This window comes from Calypte anna, chromosome 20, assembly GCF_003957555.1.
Source record: "Calypte anna isolate BGI_N300 chromosome 20, bCalAnn1_v1.p, whole genome shotgun sequence".
In the NCBI taxonomy this organism is placed as follows: domain Eukaryota; kingdom Metazoa; phylum Chordata; class Aves; order Apodiformes; family Trochilidae; genus Calypte; species Calypte anna.
In genome coordinates this window covers 7,273,626-7,294,120 of record NC_044265.1, presented here as the reverse complement: position 1 = coordinate 7,294,120, position 20,495 = coordinate 7,273,626, and the positions used below count along the sequence as shown (strand labels likewise).

At 53.2% G+C, this 20,495-nt stretch overlaps 2 protein-coding genes and 1 long non-coding RNA gene across 3 annotated transcripts in view; 1 reads left to right on the top strand and 2 right to left on the bottom strand.

Annotated features, from left to right (window-relative positions):
* The window catches only part of HNF4A (hepatocyte nuclear factor 4 alpha), a 34,712-nt gene extending 19,854 nt beyond the window's left edge, over positions 1-14,858 (bottom strand). Inside the window, exon 1 of the mRNA XM_030463072.1 lies at positions 14,644-14,858. Within this exon, the coding sequence (XP_030318932.1) occupies positions 14,644-14,692 (49 nt within the window). The 5' untranslated portion in view covers positions 14,693-14,858. The remainder of the gene's footprint in view (positions 1-14,643) is intronic.
* LOC115599426 lies at positions 779-14,727 on the top strand. The gene is made up of 4 exons (XR_003988415.1): positions 779-1,696; positions 4,724-4,958; positions 7,750-8,013; positions 12,896-14,727. It is a non-coding gene; the product is annotated as an uncharacterized LOC115599426 (long non-coding RNA).
* A 1,988-nt stretch (positions 14,859-16,846) lies between the features above and the next one.
* R3HDML (R3H domain containing like) lies at positions 16,847-19,686 on the bottom strand. Its single transcript, XM_008497866.2, has 5 exons — positions 19,426-19,686; positions 18,849-18,967; positions 18,252-18,384; positions 17,091-17,206; positions 16,847-16,979 (listed from the first exon to the last, which is right to left on the bottom strand). Exons 1-5 carry the CDS (start codon positions 19,684-19,686, stop codon positions 16,847-16,849), a joined length of 762 nt encoding a protein of 253 aa, XP_008496088.2.
* Positions 19,687-20,495: the final 809 nt, after the last annotated feature.

Here is a 20,495-nt window from a genome sequence, read left to right as displayed (position 1 = left end):
TTGGAGATGTTTAAGTCAGCAGCTGGGTTTGGGGCTCATTCAAACACTTCTGTCCTACAGAGGATGTTCTGACATTTTTATTCTAGGGAGAGACAACTCCAAGCTGGCAAACCCCCACTGGTAGGCAAAGGCTGTTCCCAGACCAAATTTTCAGGGCAAGTCCAGCTTTCAGGCCTACTCTTCTCTCCTCTTTTCTCTATTTTCTGCCTCCTACCCACCATTTCCTACACCAGAAGATGGCTGCAAAGGAGACCGTGGCAGCTCTGGGGCGTGATGTGTTCAGTGCCAAGTGATTATTTTTTTATCTGTTGAGCAGTAAATCCTTTCCCACACTGGCATATCATAACATTGATTCTGCCTTATTGATATGTCACTGCCTAGCAAATTAATCCAAAGCAAAAGGGGTTTCCCTCAAATTAAGATCCATGCTTCTCAGTAAATGAGAGTCAGGAACACAGATCGTTTAATAGAGCTTTTATGATAAGGATGCTATCAGCTACTGTGCATGCTAGATCTTCATGTTAAGTGGGTTGAACAGGGTTTGTAAGATCAAATGATAACTGAGGTTGAAAGAGACCTCAGGGTTTCTATTCCAGCCTCCTGCTGGGAGCAGGGCCAGCTGAGAGCAGCATGGCTTGCTCAGGGCTTGATCTTGTTGGGTCTTGAACTACTCTAAGGATGGAGATCACACAACCTCTCTAGGCAGCTAATAGTTAACTGTCCTTGTGGTAAGTTCCTCCTTAGACATTGTCTGAGCCTCTCTCCAGTTTTTATGCCCACTGATCTCCTTCTGCCATACACATCTGTGAGGAGCCTGCCTCCATCTTCTCAATGCTCTCTGGGTGGGTTACACTGCTGCAGTTCCTGCTGGCCCATTTCTCCAGCCTGCCATAGGCCTGGATCCCTTCCCTCCAGTGCCCCTGGTTTGGGTTAATCTGTGGACTTTCTCAGTGTGGCCAGTGGCCAGGCTGTAGCCAGGAGCCTGGGGCCCTCCTGCTCTTTGTTTTTCCCTTCTTACAGCTCTGCACCCTCAAGAAATCCCCAGCAGAAACTCCAGAGCCCACAGGACCAACCTCATCCCACCTCAGCAACACCACTGCTGCTGCTTGCATCCCTGACTCCAGGTTATTCCTGCCATGTCGCTTACAGCTCCAAGGCCACTATGGGGCTGGAGTAGCTTTTCCTTGGCATGCAAGTGAAACAGAGATGAGCATAGCTCTGAAACCTCTCCAGAGCAAGAAATCTCCAAGCCAGGTCGAGGCCCCTGCTCAGCCCACCACTCTTTGGCCAAGTGAGCTGCTGGGGAAGCACGAAGCTGAACTGCAAGGCAAAGAAGAAAAGTCCCAGGGGAACGTCACCAGTGTAGTCATCTCCACACATGCAAAGGTCCCTTCTGCCTGGTTTTTTTTTTCCCCTTTGAAATTTCAAATTCCAGTTTGTGGACAAAGTCCTGCCTATCTGAGAATATAGATCTCCGACCACTGACCAAACTCCACTCCAAGCAGTCCCGAGGGCTGCTCTTCCCTTGCCCACGGATGCCTCCGCTCATTCCCTGGATCTGCCAGGATTGCACTGAAACTTTGCACCAGAGCAGAGCACTGGTACTTGCATAAAGTGGATTTTGTTGTGTTTCAGCCTTAATATCAGCAGCTCCCTTTCTCCACACAGAGTGGGAAGGACCCTCAGGAATAACCAGGTAAGAACCTTATCACCTGCAATACACTTGGGCAGCCATTGCAGATAGAAGGCAAGAAGAAACAAGGGCTTCCATTGTGCTTATACCAGCAATTTTAGCTCATCATTTAAATTAGGAAAGGGGGGGAAAAAAGGCAGCTTCAGAGCAGATGGAAAACTAGAGGAAACATGAGCTTGTGGAGGCAGAGCCACTCCAAATGGTTAACTGATAACTCCAATTTGCCTCTTCCTTCTCATCTTGTCTGATTCTCCTGATTAAGCTCAACTTATTATCATGCTAATCATTTCTTGACCTGTTTATTCTACATTAAAAAATTAACAGAGAGCAGTTTACTGCATGACTTGCTCACACAGAACTGCTACAGATTAGCAGGCAGGCTTTAAACCTCTGTGCAAGACTTTTGGGTCTAGCAGCCAGCATGCACAGCTCGAGGATGAGCTTTTTTTCCTGTTTTTAAAGAACAGCTTTTTCTAAAGTCAATATATATCCCCCTCCCTTCATGCCTTAAGTATATTTGCTCTGTGGCTATTTCCAAATGGGAAAGATAAAGCCAAGGGCTTGTGTTTTGTCAGACTTTTTGTAAACATGGTTATTTAGGCCACACTGTCAAACCCCTTTGCCTTCTGCCTCGGTGTGTCATGACTCCAGAGCAGAGTTGTCAGAGTGTTAATAAGCAGCTCCCCAGGAATTTGGCAGGGGCTGGGGGGCTGCAGGGCTGAAGAGGGGCTTCAGAGGATCATTGCCTCCACTCAGGCAGTCATAAGATGGACACGCAGACCAGGGTCTGTTCCTGGGTGTGTCCCCAGCAGCACTGAGAAGTCTCCAGGAAACCCAGTGATTCAGCAGAAGTCTGTTTGCTCCTTGCTGGCTGCACACAGCGCATCCCTGTTCCTGAAAAACACCTCATGGAGGTCAACCAGAAAGATCCACGACCTCCATTCAGGAGGCAGGAGGTGACCTCAGCCACGTGTCAGACCCATGACCAGAGGAAGACTCAGGCATTTTATCATCCTGTTCAACAATGAATCATGTTGGGTGATTTATTTTCTTCCACATTGAAGTGCCTGTGGCATTGATTGGGGCAGATGCTGTTTGGAGTTGGAGGTGATGCCCAGGACAGGTGATACCTCAGCAGGCCCCAGACATGCTGTCACTGGTGAGCTGGTGACACACAGTGGCACCCTGGGCTCCCTGGTACAGCCAAGATTGACAGAGGCAGCTTCACTGCACCTCCAGCTACTTCTCACCAATGCCAAAGTTATCAGAAAGTGGCCAAACCAGCCAGAACTGTCCAGGCTCCCCAAGCCATAAAAATCACCATATGGAGAATAAAGGCAGTTTTGGGACATGAAGAAGACAGTTCAAATGAGGAACCAGACTCTGCTTGAACTCCTCTCCAAAAGCAACGTGTGTTTCAGCTGAAGCTGGGATGGCTATTGGAGCTGGAGGCAATTGTTGGAGCTAAAATAAATGGCTGCTGTGCAAAAGCAGCAGGGAAAGAACTGCAAACATGGGGACAGACAGAGCATTTCAGCATATATTGCTCTAGTGATAACACTGTGTGTGTCTTTCATCCCAGGACCAGAAAGGGGTTGATTATCCTGCCTAACAAAGGATCTGAACACTTGAGGAAGTAATTATTATTACTCTTGGGAGCTATTGTTTTGCAAGGACAGTAAGTCTGAACTGTTCTCAGAAGGGCAGCTGTGCTCAAAAATGCCACTGCATTTGCTGGTGTGTATTTGCAATCCCTCTGCCTACATTACAGCTCTGGAGAAGAGCATCTGTCCCCTGGCACCCCCAAGTCAGCACTTGTGACTCTGGAAGTGTGGCTGCTGTGTTGTTATGTAAAGTCACACAATGAGCCCCAGACCAAGTGAGGAAGAGGAATGGGAACAGTTTGATTCCATCTCCTTCCATTACACCACAAACTGCAGCTTGGCCCAAGCTACAGCTCCCACTGTGCATCCCACTCATCCCACCTAAACCCCCTCAGCCCAGACCAAGGAAGACCTGGACACTTTCCAGCAGAACACTCTCCTGCCTATGTCAGAGGAAATCCAGAAAAGCTCTGGCTCTGCCCTGTGCTGTTCCAGGTTCACTGTCTACACTGGCAGATGCTTGAATCCAGCAGTTTAATCCCTGTTTAAATGTGAAGCAGAAGTCTGGGGAAGCAGCAGGGCTGGAGAGAGGGTCTGCTGACAGCAAAGAGCACCTACAAGCACCTATTTCCATGCCTTGCCAGCTGATGCATTTAATGGGGCATGGATCACAGCAGCCCACATCTGGACCTGATGGAAACTTGTTTAGCAGGTGGATATGATCCCTTTGGAACTGAAGTAATCTTGCAGCTTCCCAGGAAAAAGATGTGTATTGAGCTTGTAGTCTGGCAGGCAAGTGAATCTCTTCACCTTTGCCAGCTGTTTGAAAGACTTTTAGGTTTCATTGACTTTATATGTTCATTACACACACATGAAACAGCCCCAAATTGTTCCAGCTGGTGAAGCAATAGAGGGAGAAGGAGAACATCCAAAATCAACAAAGGTTACAAAGCAAGTTTTACCTCTTTCTAAAGTGTATTTTATCTTTTTGCAAAGGTGGATGCATCAGCACACCATGCCTGCTGAAAGTGACCTCCAGCCACTGCTGGCGCTCTCAGGTTTGGCCCTCACTAGAAATTAAGGCAAAAGATTGCAAAGCTGCTGAGGGCATGGAGAGTTGTAGCAGGGTGAGGTTGGTGGGGGAAGGCTCTTCAGAGGCAAAAAGCATTTTCCTGAATTGGACAGCCAATTCCTGCCCTGGGCTGGCTAGCAAATTTCAGCTCCCCTGAATGCAAAGGAGGACTTTGGGGGGGAGCGTCTCAGAAAAGGGGCATGTGTGTTTTTGATGAGAAGCAGCAGGAAGAAGGGGTAAGGCTGCTATAGGTGAGAGCACTGGTCCGGTCTGATCTGGGAAAGGTCACTTGGGCATGGGGAAGAAAAAAAAAAAAAAGGAAACAAGTTATTGCAAAATTCTTTTTCAACACAGGGTCTGCAGAGTGCCTGAAGAGCCTGCCTTGTCCTCAGTCACCAGAGAAGAATGTGCCAGGGGTCAATGGAAGCAAAACAGTCCTCTGGAGCTCCAGGTACACAGCAGCTTCACACCCTGAAGCCCATGGCCATCACAGCACTCTCCTGTGCCAGACAACCATCTTGTTTAGTGCCACAGAAACAAAACCAGCAGAATGCAAGATATGGGAACGTGAGAGCTTTCTACATGCAAGGTTTGTATCTCAGGGAATGGCAAGGGGAGCGGATCACATGTCTCCATGGTCCCACAAACCCATGGTCACTGCAGTGCTAACTACCTGGCTCCCAGCTAACAAACAACATGGCAAACTGCTAATTAGCCTCTGAGTATTTGACCTATGTCTCCAAAACAGGGTCATACTATTATTTGTCACTTAACGCTCCTGCAAGGCTCAGTGCCATTGGCTTCTTGTATCATAAAGAAATTAAAATATATTATGACCATAAACTACATCATTTAAGGAAATGAACCCTTACTAGTAAATGGATCATGGGACGCTGAAGCCATGAACTTTCCTAAATCAATCACCAGCTGATAAAGAGCACAGGTATTTGCTGGGAGCAGCTCCAGCACACAGCTCCCAGTGTGGGTCTGATGTGGGGTGCTGGTCCTGCAGGATGATGGCTTGGGGTGCAGGCTGCTGGGGAGGTGTGAGCCCTACAGCCCTGCTTGGGGAGAACTTCTCAAGCAAGAGGAATTTTCCTGTACCCTGGGGTCAAGAGGGAGCTGTAGGGATGTTCTGTGGGTAAGGCTCTGTGAGGGGCAGCAGTCTAAGACTCAGGATGCTAAAAACTCAGATGCTTGCAGATCCCCTTTGCAGCACCCTGAGCCCAGCCAGCCTCCTCACTGCCTCACCCCTGCACCAACAACCCCTTGGGTGCTGGACCAAGAGGCTGAGCACAGCAATTAGGGACCTGTACTGAGAGGGTCCATGTTGGGGGCAGGGGGGCAAAAAACCTTTCTAGTAAGAGCTCTGTGCAACCAATAAGGTTTGCATTAAAAGTGTTTTTTCTCTTGGTTGTTTTAAGCTTTCATTACAAGGGCTGGGTAAATCCTGCTGCAAGCCTCCTGGCTCAGGAGCAGGCAGCAAACAGGGCAGGACCTGAGGCTGTGGGCTGGCAGGATCCCTCCCTGCGCCTGCGGGGGCTGCAGCTGGGACCACAGTGCCAGACACTGAGAACTGGGCTGAGAACAACCCAATTTGTTTCCCAAATGGAGTCTGTGGGACTCCAGCCCAGCTGCACCACCCTTTGGAGCCACAACACCCTTTCCACCGTGCCTCTCAAGTCTCTGGAGATCCCCAAAACCCAGCCTGGGGACATCAGCCACCCACAAACCCAGCACGTTCGTTCTGCACAGAGCCAAACAGAAAGCAGAGGCGTGGGGGTCCCCTCGAGTGGGGACCAGCAATAGGTATGAGGAGCATGAGCATATTTTGGCTGCTCTGATACCCTGCTGGAGACCCTTGGGGGTTGCCAGTGCCCTCCATTGATGTCACCTCCATGACATTGGCTACGCAGCCGCTTCTCTCCCTGCTGCGAGTGCCGGGGGAGCACGGGGGGTACCTGGTGTGTCCTGGAGCAGGTCGTAGCTGCTGCCATTCATCTTCCAGGGGTGCTCAGCTCTGCAGGCAGAGCCAGGGGAGTCTCCCCCTGGGATGGGGCTGTCCAGCCAGCGACCCCCCTGTGGCCAGTGGGGCACAAGCCATGCCCAGGAGCTGGCTGCAGTGCAGCAGCAGAGGCTGGCTAATCTCTTAATGCTGGTCACAATGAGATTTGATGGGGAACAGGAGTTTGTGCCCAAGAGCTGCAGGTTTTAAAGTGTTCTGGCCACTACCCAGAGGGGAATTATAAGGTGGCTCCGGGTTTGCACCCTGCTGCCAGTGCCCACAGCAGTGTCCGCTGCTTTGTGGGCCACCTTTCTGAGGTGCCCTCACCCTGGCCTCTAGCCTGCTGCTACATTTCTGCTGACCACAGATGCAACTCTTGAGGCTCCTCCTGAAAATGTGCCTGTGTGTGTTTAACAGTGGGAGCAGGTATGACTCTCTCTCCAGGGAGAGGCTGGGTGCTTTCACTTTAAAATGTTTCTATATAAATACCCAGAACACCATACCCTTGAGAAAGAGCCTTTGTCTCTGCTCCCAGCCACCATCACAACATGCAGGGCTGGGACAACTGAGGGTGAAGCAGGGTGGCAGGCAGGGACCTGCACACATGGTGCTCCTCATCTTTTGGCAGCCCTGAGCTTTGTGTCCTGAAGATGCTAGAGAGCATCTCCAGTGGTTTGGATCACCTCAGGGCCATTGCTGCTGGAGCTCTCCTACAGCTCCCCAGGTGCCTGCCTGCTCCATGCCAATGCCTTTCTTTCCCCATCCTCTCCTAATGAAACTGGAAAATTCTCAGGGCTGAGATTTCTTAATCAATTGTGCTTGCTGGTGCTGTCAGTGGGGATTCCAGGACCCTCCATGTCCCAGGCAAACCAAGATCTTGGCTTCCACTATGGCCCATCCAAGGCAAGCCCAGCAGGAAGAAAAGGTATTTTCCAACTGCCCAACCACAAGAAACCCCTCTCTGCCAGCACAGTGTTGCACTCTCTGGGCTTTTTTTCTCATCATGAAGCTGCTGTGACACTCTGGTATTGACTTGTTTGAGCCCTGTCCATTAGGGAGCACAGAGGCTGCTGAGCACTGAGATTTTTCTCCTCTGCAGGGAGTGTGTGCTGGCACGTGTGGCCCTGCTTAGCCCTGGGGAGGAAAAGTAGGTGAGGGATTAGAGTTTTCTGGGTTTTCACAGTCGCTGAACAGTGAATCAAATGCTGAAAGGGAGAGCTGGGCACCTTTGCTGTGCATCCCTGTACCTTGTGGCTGTGGCCCCAAGCAGGGCCAGGAGTGAGCATGGCCTCACCAGCCTCCACACCGGGAGGAACGAACTCAGGGCCAAGCCCATCTGAAACACACATTTTTGTGCTCTTTTCTTCCTCCTCAGGTGGCTTTCTTCCTGCCCAGCCCACCTCTTCTTTCCCTGTGCCAAGGAGGAAAGAGCTTGTTCCTGCCCTCTGGAGATGTCGGACCCTGAGCACCATCTCAAAGGCTGGAGTCTAATGGAACAAAATCATTCCTGAAGTGTTCCTGTCCTGTCTGCAAGCCTCTGCTCCCACCCAGGTCTGCCTGGGGCATATTTAAACTAATGTGAAGAGCGCATGGCTGCCAGCAGGTTCCTGATGGGTCAAAGACAGGGAATGACCAGCAGGTATGTACCTAAGCTCCATGCCTGGGGAAGGGGTGCACTGGTGAGAGAGGGCCCCCAATGTGCCCACGTGAAGCACGGAGCAGCAGGGATGGCTCTGAACTGTGCATAACCCTGTGCATAACATCTCCCTTCACCCCTCTGTTTCCACACCAGTTTCAATGCCTGTAACAGGGAGTAACACCCAGATCAACAGAGATTTCTCCCAGAGAGTGGCAGTCCCTGGGCACAACACCCATGGATGGAGCCACAGGCAGTGCCTGGCTGTTTCCATCAGGGTGTTCATGCAGAGGCAAAGCCACTACCTCCATCCCACCACCATTAATCCTTGAAGGCAGCAGACTCCAGGCAGGAGAGCAACCAGGGCTGTGGATCTGGAGCCTTTTTGTCTCTTTGCCCCTCCTGCCTCCTTATTTCATCCTTCACACCTGGCACCAGGCTCTGCATGGACTGGGTCTGCTGGGCACTCACCAGTGCCCTCTCTGCACCTCCCTACCAGAACACATCCACCTGGCTGAGCCTGCTTGAGCCATGGTGGCTGCATGAGGGGTGCCATGCAGCTTGCTGGGCCTGCAGCAGGGCAGGGCTCATTTCCTTGGGGTGGTTACTTTCCACCTTCTCCTGAAGCCCCCCAGTGTAATCCAGTAGCCTGACACACTAGCAGCCTCACAGCCCATGGACAAATTTTCTTGAGTGACTTCAGCACCAGTGAATCCTCTTCCCAGACTGAGCTGCTGCTTTTCACCGGGGTGGTGGGGTGGATCCTACCACCCCAATGGTGGGCTGGAAACTGGGGCAGGTTGGCATGCTGGAGAGGAGCAGCAGCTTCTTGTGGGGTGGCAAGGTTTTGGGAACCATGTGGAAAAATGGCAAACCTCCCCTGGGAGCAGAAGGGAAGAGAAGTGGCTGAGTGGGGCAGGAGGAGCTGTGCTGTGGCTGTCGTTTCTGTGTCAGCAAACACATCGAGTGGGCTCGACTGTTGATTCTGGCCATATAAAATAGTGTTGGGGCACTTGTTCAGGTTTGTGCAGGTTTTACAGCTCTTGTTCAGAGAAGTGCCCATATATTTGGTTTTGCTCCTTCCTTCAGGTCTATCTGTTGACATTGGCTCTCCTACCCAGAGTCCTGGGCCATGCCAGGAAGCTGAGTGTACAGCTCTCCCTGAATTTCCCACTCTCTCAGGGGTTATCACCTATGAAATCTTGCACACACCCATGGCTGGGACATGTTTCTGGTGTAGAGGCAGGTGAAAGGTGCCCACTGGTCCCATACTAGTGGGCTTGGGTGCTCTACTTTTAGTTACAGGAGCTGAGTCACCCACCCTGACGGATGAGTTTTAGGGTGGATGGGCACAGTCATGGGGAAGGTTCTGCCCTGGGCAGCCTGGGGCAGGATGAGCAAGGTCAGATGAAAAATTGTAGTGTTAAACCAGGTTGGCTGTCCAGAGAGGGAGAAGGCTTCTAGAATGTCATTGCAGAGGAGATGGACTACATGGGGTGACGCATGTCACCCATTCTCCACCTCCAGTCCCCTTCCCAGCAGGAGGTGCCAGCACCAGCTGAGCCACAGGGGACACCTTGGTGGTGCAGGCTTGGAGGGCTTGAGTTTATAGTGGCATCCTCATCCAGCCCTTGGCACCAGGGCTCTTGGTACCATGGGCATGCAGCTGGAGTCCTTCTGGTGGCTGCAGCATTTTGGGATGGAAAATCTGGTCTTCTCCTACAGGCTCTTCATATTTTTTGGAGCTGGGATCTGTCTGCTCCTTGGCTGTGTGTGCCTTTCCACAGCCACTCACTCTGCAGGGAGACGCTCCTCTTGCACCTTTGGTGCATGATCCAGAGCCCTGAAGGATCCTGAAGGATCTTTCTGGGTAATTTCTGTTGATGCTCAGGTAGAAGCTTGTTCCTTGGAGTAATAGCTTCTGGGACCCATCTTAGCTCAAAGGTCCTGGTGGGAATGTGGTGCCTCTGCCCAGCACTGGTGAGCAGAGCCATCCCCCCTAACATGATACAGCCACTGCCTTGAAATTTGCCTTCCATGAAAGTTCTCCAACATTTGCCATTTCCACAAACTTTTCCGACAGTACCACAAACTTCTTTGCTTGTATAATTGAGGAAAGCAAACAGACAAGGAACCTGAATACAAACAGTCATGGACTTTTTTTTCAGTCTTTGTCCCATTCTAACCCTGAGCCTGCCAGCAGAGACAGCTCAGGTGTCCCCCCTGCCTGATGTATCCCTTGGCTCAGCCCTGTGAGCTTCCTCATCCCCAACTGCTGCTCTTGGTCCCACTGCAAATATTGTTGTATTTAAAAGAAAACCAGCCAGACCTTGCTGTCTGCAGGACCACCATCACTCACTACCCCTTTGTTACTCCCTTTAAGCAAACATCATTCTTTAACATTAAGAAATGTCATCAGCAGACTAAATGACTCCCAGACCTACACCTGCCCTGTGGAGCCCAAAACAACTCAGGCACTCCAAAAACCTTCCCAGCCTCCTGCTGTTCTGCTGCTCACCTCCCAGAACTGGAGCTCATGGCCTGCTAGTAGCAGCCCTCCCCCGAGGTGCTCACTCCCCCTTATAAAAACAACATCATGTTTTCAAGCAAAGCTGAAGACAAAGGGTGTGCTGCTGACTTGATAATCAGCTGGGGTGAGGCAGCTGCCCTGGAGCAGTGGAAGTCACCCCGTGACAGTGAGCAGCATCCCTGCAAGCCCCCATGAGAAGGGGAGCATCCCCAGCTCTTCCCCAAGGAAACCTCAACCAAATACCAGCAAACAGCACTCAGAATTGGGCCAAGGCTGCTGAAGTAGTCATCTTTTTATCCCTTTTAAATACCAGTGCTTATTCCAGGGTGCAGCAAGACCCTGCTCAGCCATTTCTTGCCCCAGTAAGTGCTGACCCTGCCAGCACCAACCCCACAGCCACCCTCAACAGCTGGTGGGGACAGCAGAAGTGGGGACAGGAGAGGAGTCTGTGCTGCGGGATCCTAACACTCACTGATCCCTGACAGCCTCTGTGACATGGACACAGAGCATGAGGAGAGAACAGAGGAATTAAATAGGAGCTCACATGAGAAATCAAATGGGAAAAATCTTAGTTTGGGTCATATCTAGCAGAAAGTTCTAAACACTCAGATCCATTTGGCAATGAAAAAGAATAGCTTTGCAGTGAAAAGTAAAAATATTAGAAAATCTGCCCCTTTTTATATTCTTCAGATGAAATTACTCCTCCCATCTAACCAAACCCCCTGAGCAGCTCTGACACCTCCCATTTTTCAGCGAATTTCCAACACTGCTTTACAGAACCATCCCCAGTCATGCCCTGGTCCCTGCTGTCACCACTGGCCCCAGGGATCCCCATCTCCAAGAGATGCTCCTGAAATATGAAGGAGTGGTGCTGCCTGTGCTGGGACTGTGCTGAGGACAACTGCCTGAATGGCACCCAAGTCTGGTGGGGAGGACAGGGCTGGAGCCAGGAGCTCATGGCCTCCTTGATGTCTGGAAGAGGACTGTCCCCTTGTCCCCTCTCCATCCCCTGCCCTCTCATGCTCCTCTTTGCTCTTCTTTGGGGATTCAGCACCAGTGTGTCCAGAGGAACCCACTCAAGCTGACAGCCCGTCCTCAGTGGGTGCTGGTGAGCATGCTGAACATGCCCCAACCCCACAGCTCTCTGGGAGAGATGCAACCAAGATGCACCCAGGGACCCACACAGGGTTCTGGAGACAGGACACCTTTGTCACTGCCTGGCAGAGCATCCTCCAAGCCCTTTACACAAGGCACAGATCTAATGGGAGGCAAATAGGTGCCCCTAAGGGCACTTTAAGGGGACTGCTGGTGGCAGTTTGTGGCAAGGATGGGTGGGGGGACTTGCAGTAACTGCAGTGGGGGAAAAGCCCCACTCTATGCAGGCTGAGCCCAGGAAAGGCCAGTGTGATGCCAGCTGGGGTGGCCAGTGCTGCCCAAGGGCTGGTAGCCAGCTGGCTGCAGGGGCAGCACTGGCAGCAGAGCTGGGGCTCAGCACCCACACCTCCCCCTGGAGCACTTTCCAGTGACCCTGGGAAGGGTTTGTCCACCACTTTGCCATCTGCTTCATGGTGCCTTCTGGCTGCTCTGCCCACCCTGCTGTGCAGCCCCATCCACATCCTCATCCCCATCCCCATTCCTATTCCTGTGGTTCTTCAGGCTCCTGGGGAAGTCAGACACTGCCCAGTCCCCCATCCCCACCAGCCCTTGCTCTCCTCTATTTGGATAACTTTTTCACTCGTTTTCTTTATGAGGACTCCCCTCCTTCTGCCAACACTTTTGAGTTTCCTCTCTCTTTGGTCTGGGAGGCCCATCTCACTTTTTTTTTCTTTTTATTTTTCCTCTCCCCCTTTCAAGGCCCCAGGCTCCCAGGCAGCAGGTGCTGGCTGGATCACGCCTTTGTTTGGCCACGGGAGCAGATGGGGAGAGCAGCCACAGGTGGGACCTGCAGCCATCCTTCCCTGGCCACCCTGCAGCACCCAGCTCTGCCTGCACCTGCCCCAGCTTGGCCCACAGCTCCTTCACTGTCTCTCAGGCTGAAAAATTAGAAGAAAATCAGGATTAAAGAAAAAAAAAATATCAGGAGAAAATCAGCAATGCAAAGTTTTCCCTGCCTGTGCTTAAGGTCACTGATGTGACAGGGCTGGCAAGCAGCTGCTTGCATTACAGACAGCTGCAGTTGGGCAGAACTTAATTGTCAGTGATTAAAGAGCTCATTCAGCTCCTTGGGTTGTATCTGCCAGGCAGAGCCTGTTGTTTGCTGTAGAAGTGAGGTTGGCTTTGGATGCTGGGGCAAGGTAGGGGACCTTGGATTTAGCAACACTCAGACCTTGTCACTCTGTGTCTCTCAGGCTGCAGGTTTCATCATTTGAGCCTCCCTTTCTTCTGAAAATGAGGCACAGGTTGGTCCCTGCAACCTCTGTGGGTCAGAAGCCTTCTCCCTGCCTGCCACAGAGAAGGAGGGACATCCCTTCCTGCACAGCAACCACCCTGGGGATTCAGCCTGGAGGATGCTCAGCACCTATTTCTGCCAGCCCAGTCCATGGAGGTGACCTTGCTCCAGACTTTGACCCTCTGAACATCTCTGAGGCATCAAACCTTTGTTTCACCCTCTCGTGAGCAGCCTTCATCATGTGGCCCCTTGCAGGCTGCCCAAGCAGCCCTGGATGGATGCAAAACCACAGCTTGCACTGACGGGACCAAAACCTTGGCATTTTTCTGACTCCAGCTTTATGTGAAGCCCCATTCTGCTGCTGGATCTTGTGGCTCTGAGCTATGGGTGGTGGGAGCTGCTGTAGAGTCTTGGATCTTGTGGACCTGGGATTTTTAATGGAGTGATCCAGTAAAAATGGGACAAACCTCAGCCTTTTATAACTGCTGGACTGTAGCTTTATGCTTCAGCTCTGCCCAGTGATGCTGTTGCAGGTCCCATGCAGTTACTGTATTCTTCATTGCAATTTGCCCCACCCTTGGACCATTGCAGTGGACCCACCAAAATGCTGATGAGCCACATGTATGGCCATGGCTCACTATGGGGCCATATGAGCCAAAATTAGGGATCTGGAGAGTGTTGAAAGGCTGGGGTGAGGAAACATGGGGCCTCACTGCAGCATGGGTTACCTGCATCAGGGTGGCTTAAGGCTGGAGGTGGTACCCATAGGAGGCTGCAGGTCTGATGCAAGGAAAGCCACCAGCACCATGGAATGAGGCCAAGAACAAAGCATGAGGTGGCCTGGGAGTCCCACAAGCCCTCCTGGAGCCTGGATGCGGAACCTGTGGAGGGTGGGACTGGGCATGTTTGCGGGACTGGGTATGCTCATGGGTGGGGAGTGGTAAAGAAGAAGAGGAGCTGAACATGAAAAATGCAGCAAGAAGAGCTGAGGATGCATGATGGAGAGCCAGAGGAAGTGGTAGAAAGCCTTGGAGTGTGGAGATCCAGAGGAAGTGATGGAGAGCCATGGAGCATGATGGAGAGCCACAGGACATGATGGAGAACCTCATAACTGCAAGACCTCATGTGCCAGAGCTTCTGCACCCTGGCCATGCAAAGGGTTCTGGGGTGTTCCCAGAGGACAGCCAGCCCCATGCCCTATCCCTGTGCTGCCTGATGCTTTGCACTGCAGAGCTGGGAGGCTGTGTTTGCCTGGGCACTGCTCTCCCTGCTGCAAAACCTGCCCAGCATGAGCACAGCCCAACCCCGAGGGCAGCAGGGCTGGTGGGTGCCCATGGTGCCTCTTTCTGCAGCCCGGGCACGGCACCAGCCACCCGCAGCCTTAGCACTGGGTCTGTGTCCTAAGGCCACACGTCACCTCCTTCCTAAAATGCCTCTACCTCTGCTGGGGACCCCGCAGCAGCCCCTCTGCCAGCGGGTTGGAGCTGGGGCGTGGGACCTTCCTCCAGAAGAAAGGAGAGGAAATACACGGAGAAGTTTTTATATTGGACAGAAAGCAACCAGGGACGCTTCTTGTGCCTCCACCTCTGGCTTTTGCGGGAGGGTGGCAGCGTGGTGAGGATGGGTGCAGGGCTGGGGGCTGCTGCAGGGCTGGGGGCTGCTTCCCCCGAGTGCCAGCGGGGCGCAGCGCGGGTGGTGGGAATGCCGTACTCACCATATGGAGCCTCCATCTTAGCGCTTATCTGGGTGCTTACATTGACCATGTCTCGCCGGCCACTGCTACGGGGACTTGGGGAGGAAAAAAACAAACAAAAAAAAAACAACCCAACAACCAGAGGAAGTGGAGGAATATAAAAGGAATATAAATAAATAAATAAATTGGAAATGCCTGTCACTAAGGAACTAGGTGAAGGCAGGAGGGGAGTGCAGAGAGGCAGGGCAAGGAAACCTGCCTCTCCTGTTATCTTATTGATTCGCTTAATCAGGGCTAATGTGGGTGGAGATGTTAAATAGTAACCAAGCTCGTATGGAAACCGATCTGCAAGGTGCTGTTGCTGTAGCTATAGTAACTGCTGCCAAGCTAGAAACTCAAACATGGCTTTTACTGGACTCTTTTGGGGCTCCTCCGGTGTCAAGGCTGGGGCAGCCAGGTTGGGGTTCATCCTTGGCTGTGGGGTAGGATCTGGCTTCCCAGCATCCGAGATGCTGCTGAATTTCATGCCAGTGCCTGCCCACAATGGGAAAATCAGGGCTGAGCCTGCCTGCGGGCACAGGGTTGATCCCATGTGTGGGGCCAGAGGCTGTGGTAAGAGCAGGGGGAGCTGGCATACACTGGCACGGGCACAGCAGAGCCCAGATGTGGCACAGGGGTTAAATAGCCTGTCTGTAAGGTTGGCGCTTGTCCCCTTGGTGCAAAACCAGAGAGGTCACTTGAGGATGGAGAGCCACGGGGATGCACTGGTTGGATGTAGGGTGGTACCCTGAGAGTAGGGCTAGGGTACAGCTCCTCCCTTTCTCTGCTCCCTGAGCTGGGGGGACCTGCAGAGCATCACAGCTGCTCACAGACACATGCTCCCTCGAGGACTGCAGCACTCAGGAGGAACCCCAGGGACCTCATGGTTCAGGGTGTGCAGATGAACTCTCCAACCTCAGTCAAGGTACTGACTCAGTCAAGGCAGAGCCCCTGTGCCAGTGGTGGATCATTGGCAGGAGCAGCCCCTGCTGCCAGGGGGCTGCAATGAAGTAAGGAGGGACGTATACTAAAGGTGTTGCTGAAATGATGCTGAATATATGGGGGAATTCAGAGCCAGAGCTGAAAAATTGATCAGCTGGCAATGCAGGGCTTCCTGCATCTCCTGTACGTCTTGGGAAGGAGCTGGGCTGGAGGAGGTACTGAGGAGTCCATGCCAGTCCCGGGACTCCCAGCAGCCCCATGGGGACAAAATTTTGGACATCTGCTCCTCTGGATGGGAAAGCACATCCCAAGGGAGTGTGCAGCAGGGTGGTGGCCAAGCAGGCAGGGAGCTAGCAGGATGTGATGTGGTGCAGAGCAGGAATCTCACAGTGGGCTCAGACCCACAGTGGGAATTCGGGGACCCCTGAGTTTGCTCAGCGCTGGAAGTCCCAGAGAGGGAGGGGATGGAGGTGGCGGGGTGTTTGGTAGTCCCAGGGGTGATGCAGGGCAGTGGGGTGGGACAAAGGGTTGGTGGCTCTTCAGCATCCTGTCACCGGTGTCCCAGCAGTGCTGGCTTCTCCCACACGATGGGGCTCTCCTGCTGCTACTGTGGGCTGTGGCCCGGCTGAGGGCTCCCGCACCCCTTCACTCTTCACCCCCACAACCAGAGCAGAGGTGCTGAGCTCGGTGTTACCCCGAGGCTCCAGGCTGAGACTGAGGGAGGATAGACACGAGCACGGGGGTCTCCAGGCTGGTTTATTGCGGGGCTCAGAGCCGAGTTCTCCAACCCCGTTGCTGCGGACTGGGGGCACGTGTGGGGCTCCCCACTCCCCCAGCTGCTCTCCATGAGGGTTATGTCCCGGTATCCGCTTACACAAGGGGCTGAACAGGAGGGGGCAATGGGGAAAGCCCCCGATGCCTGCAGGGCAGAGGCCGTGCCAGCCAGCACTGCTCCCTCTACACCCCCCCAAGCCATCCCTGTTTCGGTAATCGGGGACCTGGAGCATCCATATTTCCCCCGAAGTGAAGCAGCTGGACAACTCGAGCACTGCTGGAGGAGTTATGGAAAAAAAGCCGTTTCCTACGTGGCCCCGGGGATGCGGCAGTTTGGAGCCGGGCTGCCGAGAGGCACCTAAGGCGAGGCAGGGGGGAGAGAGGCAGCTTAAGGAGCTGGGGGGCGGTCAGTGTTATAAATAATTCTGGTTCTCCCCATCCCTGGGGACTTCTTCACGAGGCTCCATCCCTAGATCCAGTTGACTTGGTTGGATTTGAGTCCAGTGAAGCACATATTGTTGGAGCAGCCCCCACCGTAGGTGGGGGGGCAGGCTGAGCACGGCCGCCCCACCTTGTAGGGTGCTTCTCCCAGCCAGTTGCCCCTAAAAAGAGAGGAGGGCACCACCTCTGAATGCCATCACCTCACCACCCACACCGGAGAGGCCAACGAGGAGGGAGGGTGACATGGGGAGGGCTTTCCTCTGGGGACTTACTTGATGGCATAGTTGCAGACGAGGAGGACAGCGTGCTGCCAGGTGCTGCCCCACACCTGCACGTTGGCACAGGTGGCAAGGGCACAGCCCAGGCGGCTAGAGGATGCCCACACCATCTACACCAGGACAGAGAACAGGAGTTGCTGGGACTGCCCAGCCCAGGCATCCCTCTCTCAGTCACCCCTAGACCACAGTGCAGACTCTGTCCTACCATGGGATCGCATCACACCTGCCCAAATTTCTCAGGCTGGATGCTGTGGTGTTTTGTTACCACAGGGTGATTTCTCATCTTCCCTCTTCTGCCTGCAGCCTGTGCTGCCCTGTAAGGTGCTGCCTTGCCAAGCTCACCTCAATGATCAGCAGTCTGGGTCACTCCTCTGATTCACCCAGATTAGTTTCCAAACCTCACCCTGAATCATTGCTTGCCTGGCACACAGGGAGCAAAATAGAACCAGAAGCTCATCCTGAAGCCTCGTCAGGCTAAATTTCTTCTTTAAAAAAAAGGTATGTTGCCCATTTGCAGCCTAGAACACCCCCAAGCATCCCCATTGATGAACTGCATGGAGATGCAGATGCTCCAGTATAGCTTGGAGCCATGCAGAGGAGGTGTTTAGGGGCAAGCATGGCTTTGCCACCGGGCAGGGGAGCAGGAGGAGGTCTCCACCTTGTGCCAGCCAGGTTGCCTCTGGCTGTGCTGTGGGAAAAATGGGGGAGCCAGACACAACTGGGTGCTATAAAGCTGCTCCATCAGAGAGGATTCATGCTCAGCAAAAGCACAGTGAAGTTCTCTTTCTTTTTTTTCTCCTCACCACCTCTGAGGTGCCAGTGAGGTAACAAGGAGCAAAAAGCCAAATGAGGGGAAAAAGGCTTAAAAAAAAAAAAATCGTCCCAGCCAACCGGCCAGAAGGTCACAGCTGCACATCAGCAGTCTGTGAGCCCCTGGGACCTCCATGAAAGCAGACAGACTCCCATAGGGACCCAGGGTGGGAGGGCACCACTGCTGGCTGCCTGCACCCCTCTGTCAGGCACCCTGCCTTCTTCCAGCCCTGCTGCCTGATTTAGAGCAGGATTCTATCTCAGATCCCAGCTGCTGCTGGGAGAAGGCTCAGGGAGCTGCCCCACCTGGTGTGCAGCCAGGTGCCACAGGGCTTTGGTGCTCACCTGTGTGTAGTGGCTGCAGACAGAGCTACTGCATTTGGAGGGGCAGCGGGGATTGCACTCGTGGGGGTGGGGGAAGGAGTAGTGCTGCTTCTCCTGATGCCACGATTTCACCATGTCCACAACAGAGCGGTACCTGCAGAAGGAGTCATGCCTAAGGTGCCTCCTTAGTCATGCCTCCTCCTCCTCCTCCTCCTCCACCCTGGGGGTCATGTGTCAGGGAGAGGAGGGGGAGGAAACCTCCATGCTGAGGGAATGGGGGGGGAGAAGCAGGATAGAACCTGGGGCAATTATATCCTTGTGCCCAAGGCCAGAAGATCTGGCTCTCACTGAAGGCTGGAGATCCAGGACCCACATCCCCCAGCTCCACATGCCAGGCAGAGAGGGGATTAATGCCAAATGAGCAGCAAACACCTCTGGTTTCCCACATTTACCCTGCTGCAAGAGTGGGACCCTCCCAGCATGCCTCTTGGTTACCCCTCAGTCCTTTGCAGCCCCAGCTCAAAACTTCTCTGCTCCTTGGCTGAGGGGCTGCTCTTTCTCCAGCATCATGGGGTGAAGAGGGTCCCCAGAGGCCTGTTCCACCTGTGGGGCACTCACCTTCCAGAGTGGATGGAGAGGTTCTGCCCCATGTATTTCATCAGCTGGGGGGGGCCATGGTCCCACAGGCAGCGAGCAGCCCACGCCTCTGCTGCCCCAGCCAGACGCTCATCCCACACCTGGCCAGGAGGAAAGGAAAAGGGCAGGTAGGGATTTGGGGTGCCCAGAGGAGGGAAGAAGAGAAAACTGATCCTTTGTGCTCAGGTGGTTGTTTCTGAGCACCCATGGGTATCTGATAAGCAACTTGCACCTCAGGCTGGAGAAAGCCCAGGGGAAGCAGCATGTGCAGGAGCAGTGAGTCCAGCTGTCCCCAGCCCTTTGCTGCAGCCCTGGATGACGATGGAGTGGTGAGGGCAGTGGGTTCCTTCATGCATTATTTAAGGTTCCTCACCCACTCTGAACTACTTTGGGGAGATGCCTGGGACAGTTATTTTGGAAGGCAGGGATTTAGGCTGAGCAAGAAGCAGAGCAGGATGCTCCCAAGAACATCTGACCTGCTCTGGTACCCAGCAAGCGGGGGCCTCTCTCAATCCCGTATCCAAGAACCACCCAGCCTCTCTGCCAGAGCCCAGCTCACCATATACTCCATGTTGGCCGCCGGGGGGGACACCTGTGCCCGCACTTGGTTGTGGTAGTCCAAAATGACACTCATGTCCTGGGCGGAGAGGTATCGCTTCCGACGGCTGCGGGGAACCCCCGCGCCCCACGGCAGCCCCGCGGCTCTGCCTCCAGGGGGGGACAGGAGCTCGGTGGCGTTGGGCAGCAGGAAGGAGCTGGTCTGCTGGCTGATCCAGAAGCCCAAGGCGCTGAAATACAGGTGCCAGTGGAGCACAGGCATGCTAGCCCGGCCGGCGGAATCGGCCGGAGGATTTCTGCTCCCGCACAGAGTTCAGCAAGGACGAGGCTGGTGAGTCCCAGCTGCCAGCACGGGGATCTAGGAGAGGAAGAGCACAGACACCACTCAGGTTTGCTGTGCACATGCAAACAGCACTTCCCAAAATAAGATGGAAATAGAATTTTCTTTTTTTCCCTTTTCAAAATATTTTTTAACTGAATCTCTTTGATGAAATCGTTTATCTCAGCGAATTACCCAAGACATCAGGGAGATGGAATAGGCTTTCTTGTTTTCTTCTTTAAAAAACAAAAAACAACCCAACAAACAAAATCAGTACAAAATCTCCCCCGTTTTTTCACTAACCCCACATACCTGCCAGGCAGGGGCTAATCAGGAGCATGCTGAGTTATTCGCTGCAGCCGCCTGCCCCGTAACTTCCCAGGCGTTTGGTGTGTTGAGTAAATCCCCAGCACAAATGGGCATCTCATGCAGATAAAGAAACGCACGGCAAGTTTTAAAAGCACCAGTGAGAAATCCTAACGACTCTTTATCTCAGGGAAAGAAGAACAAACCACCGCAAAACCAGGAATTAAAAAAAAAAAAAAAAAAAAAAAAAAAAAGAAGAGAGAGAAGAGAGAGAGAGGGGAAAACGCTGGAATTTCGCCTCGTCCGTCAGCCGATGCACCTCCTCACATCCCTACATCCCTGCCAGCCCTTCCCCGAGCAGCGGGGAGGATGTTCCCCCGGCTACGTACCTTGAGGACCGAGCCTAGAGCAGCCGAGCCCGGCGGTGGTGGCTGCAGCCGGGTTTG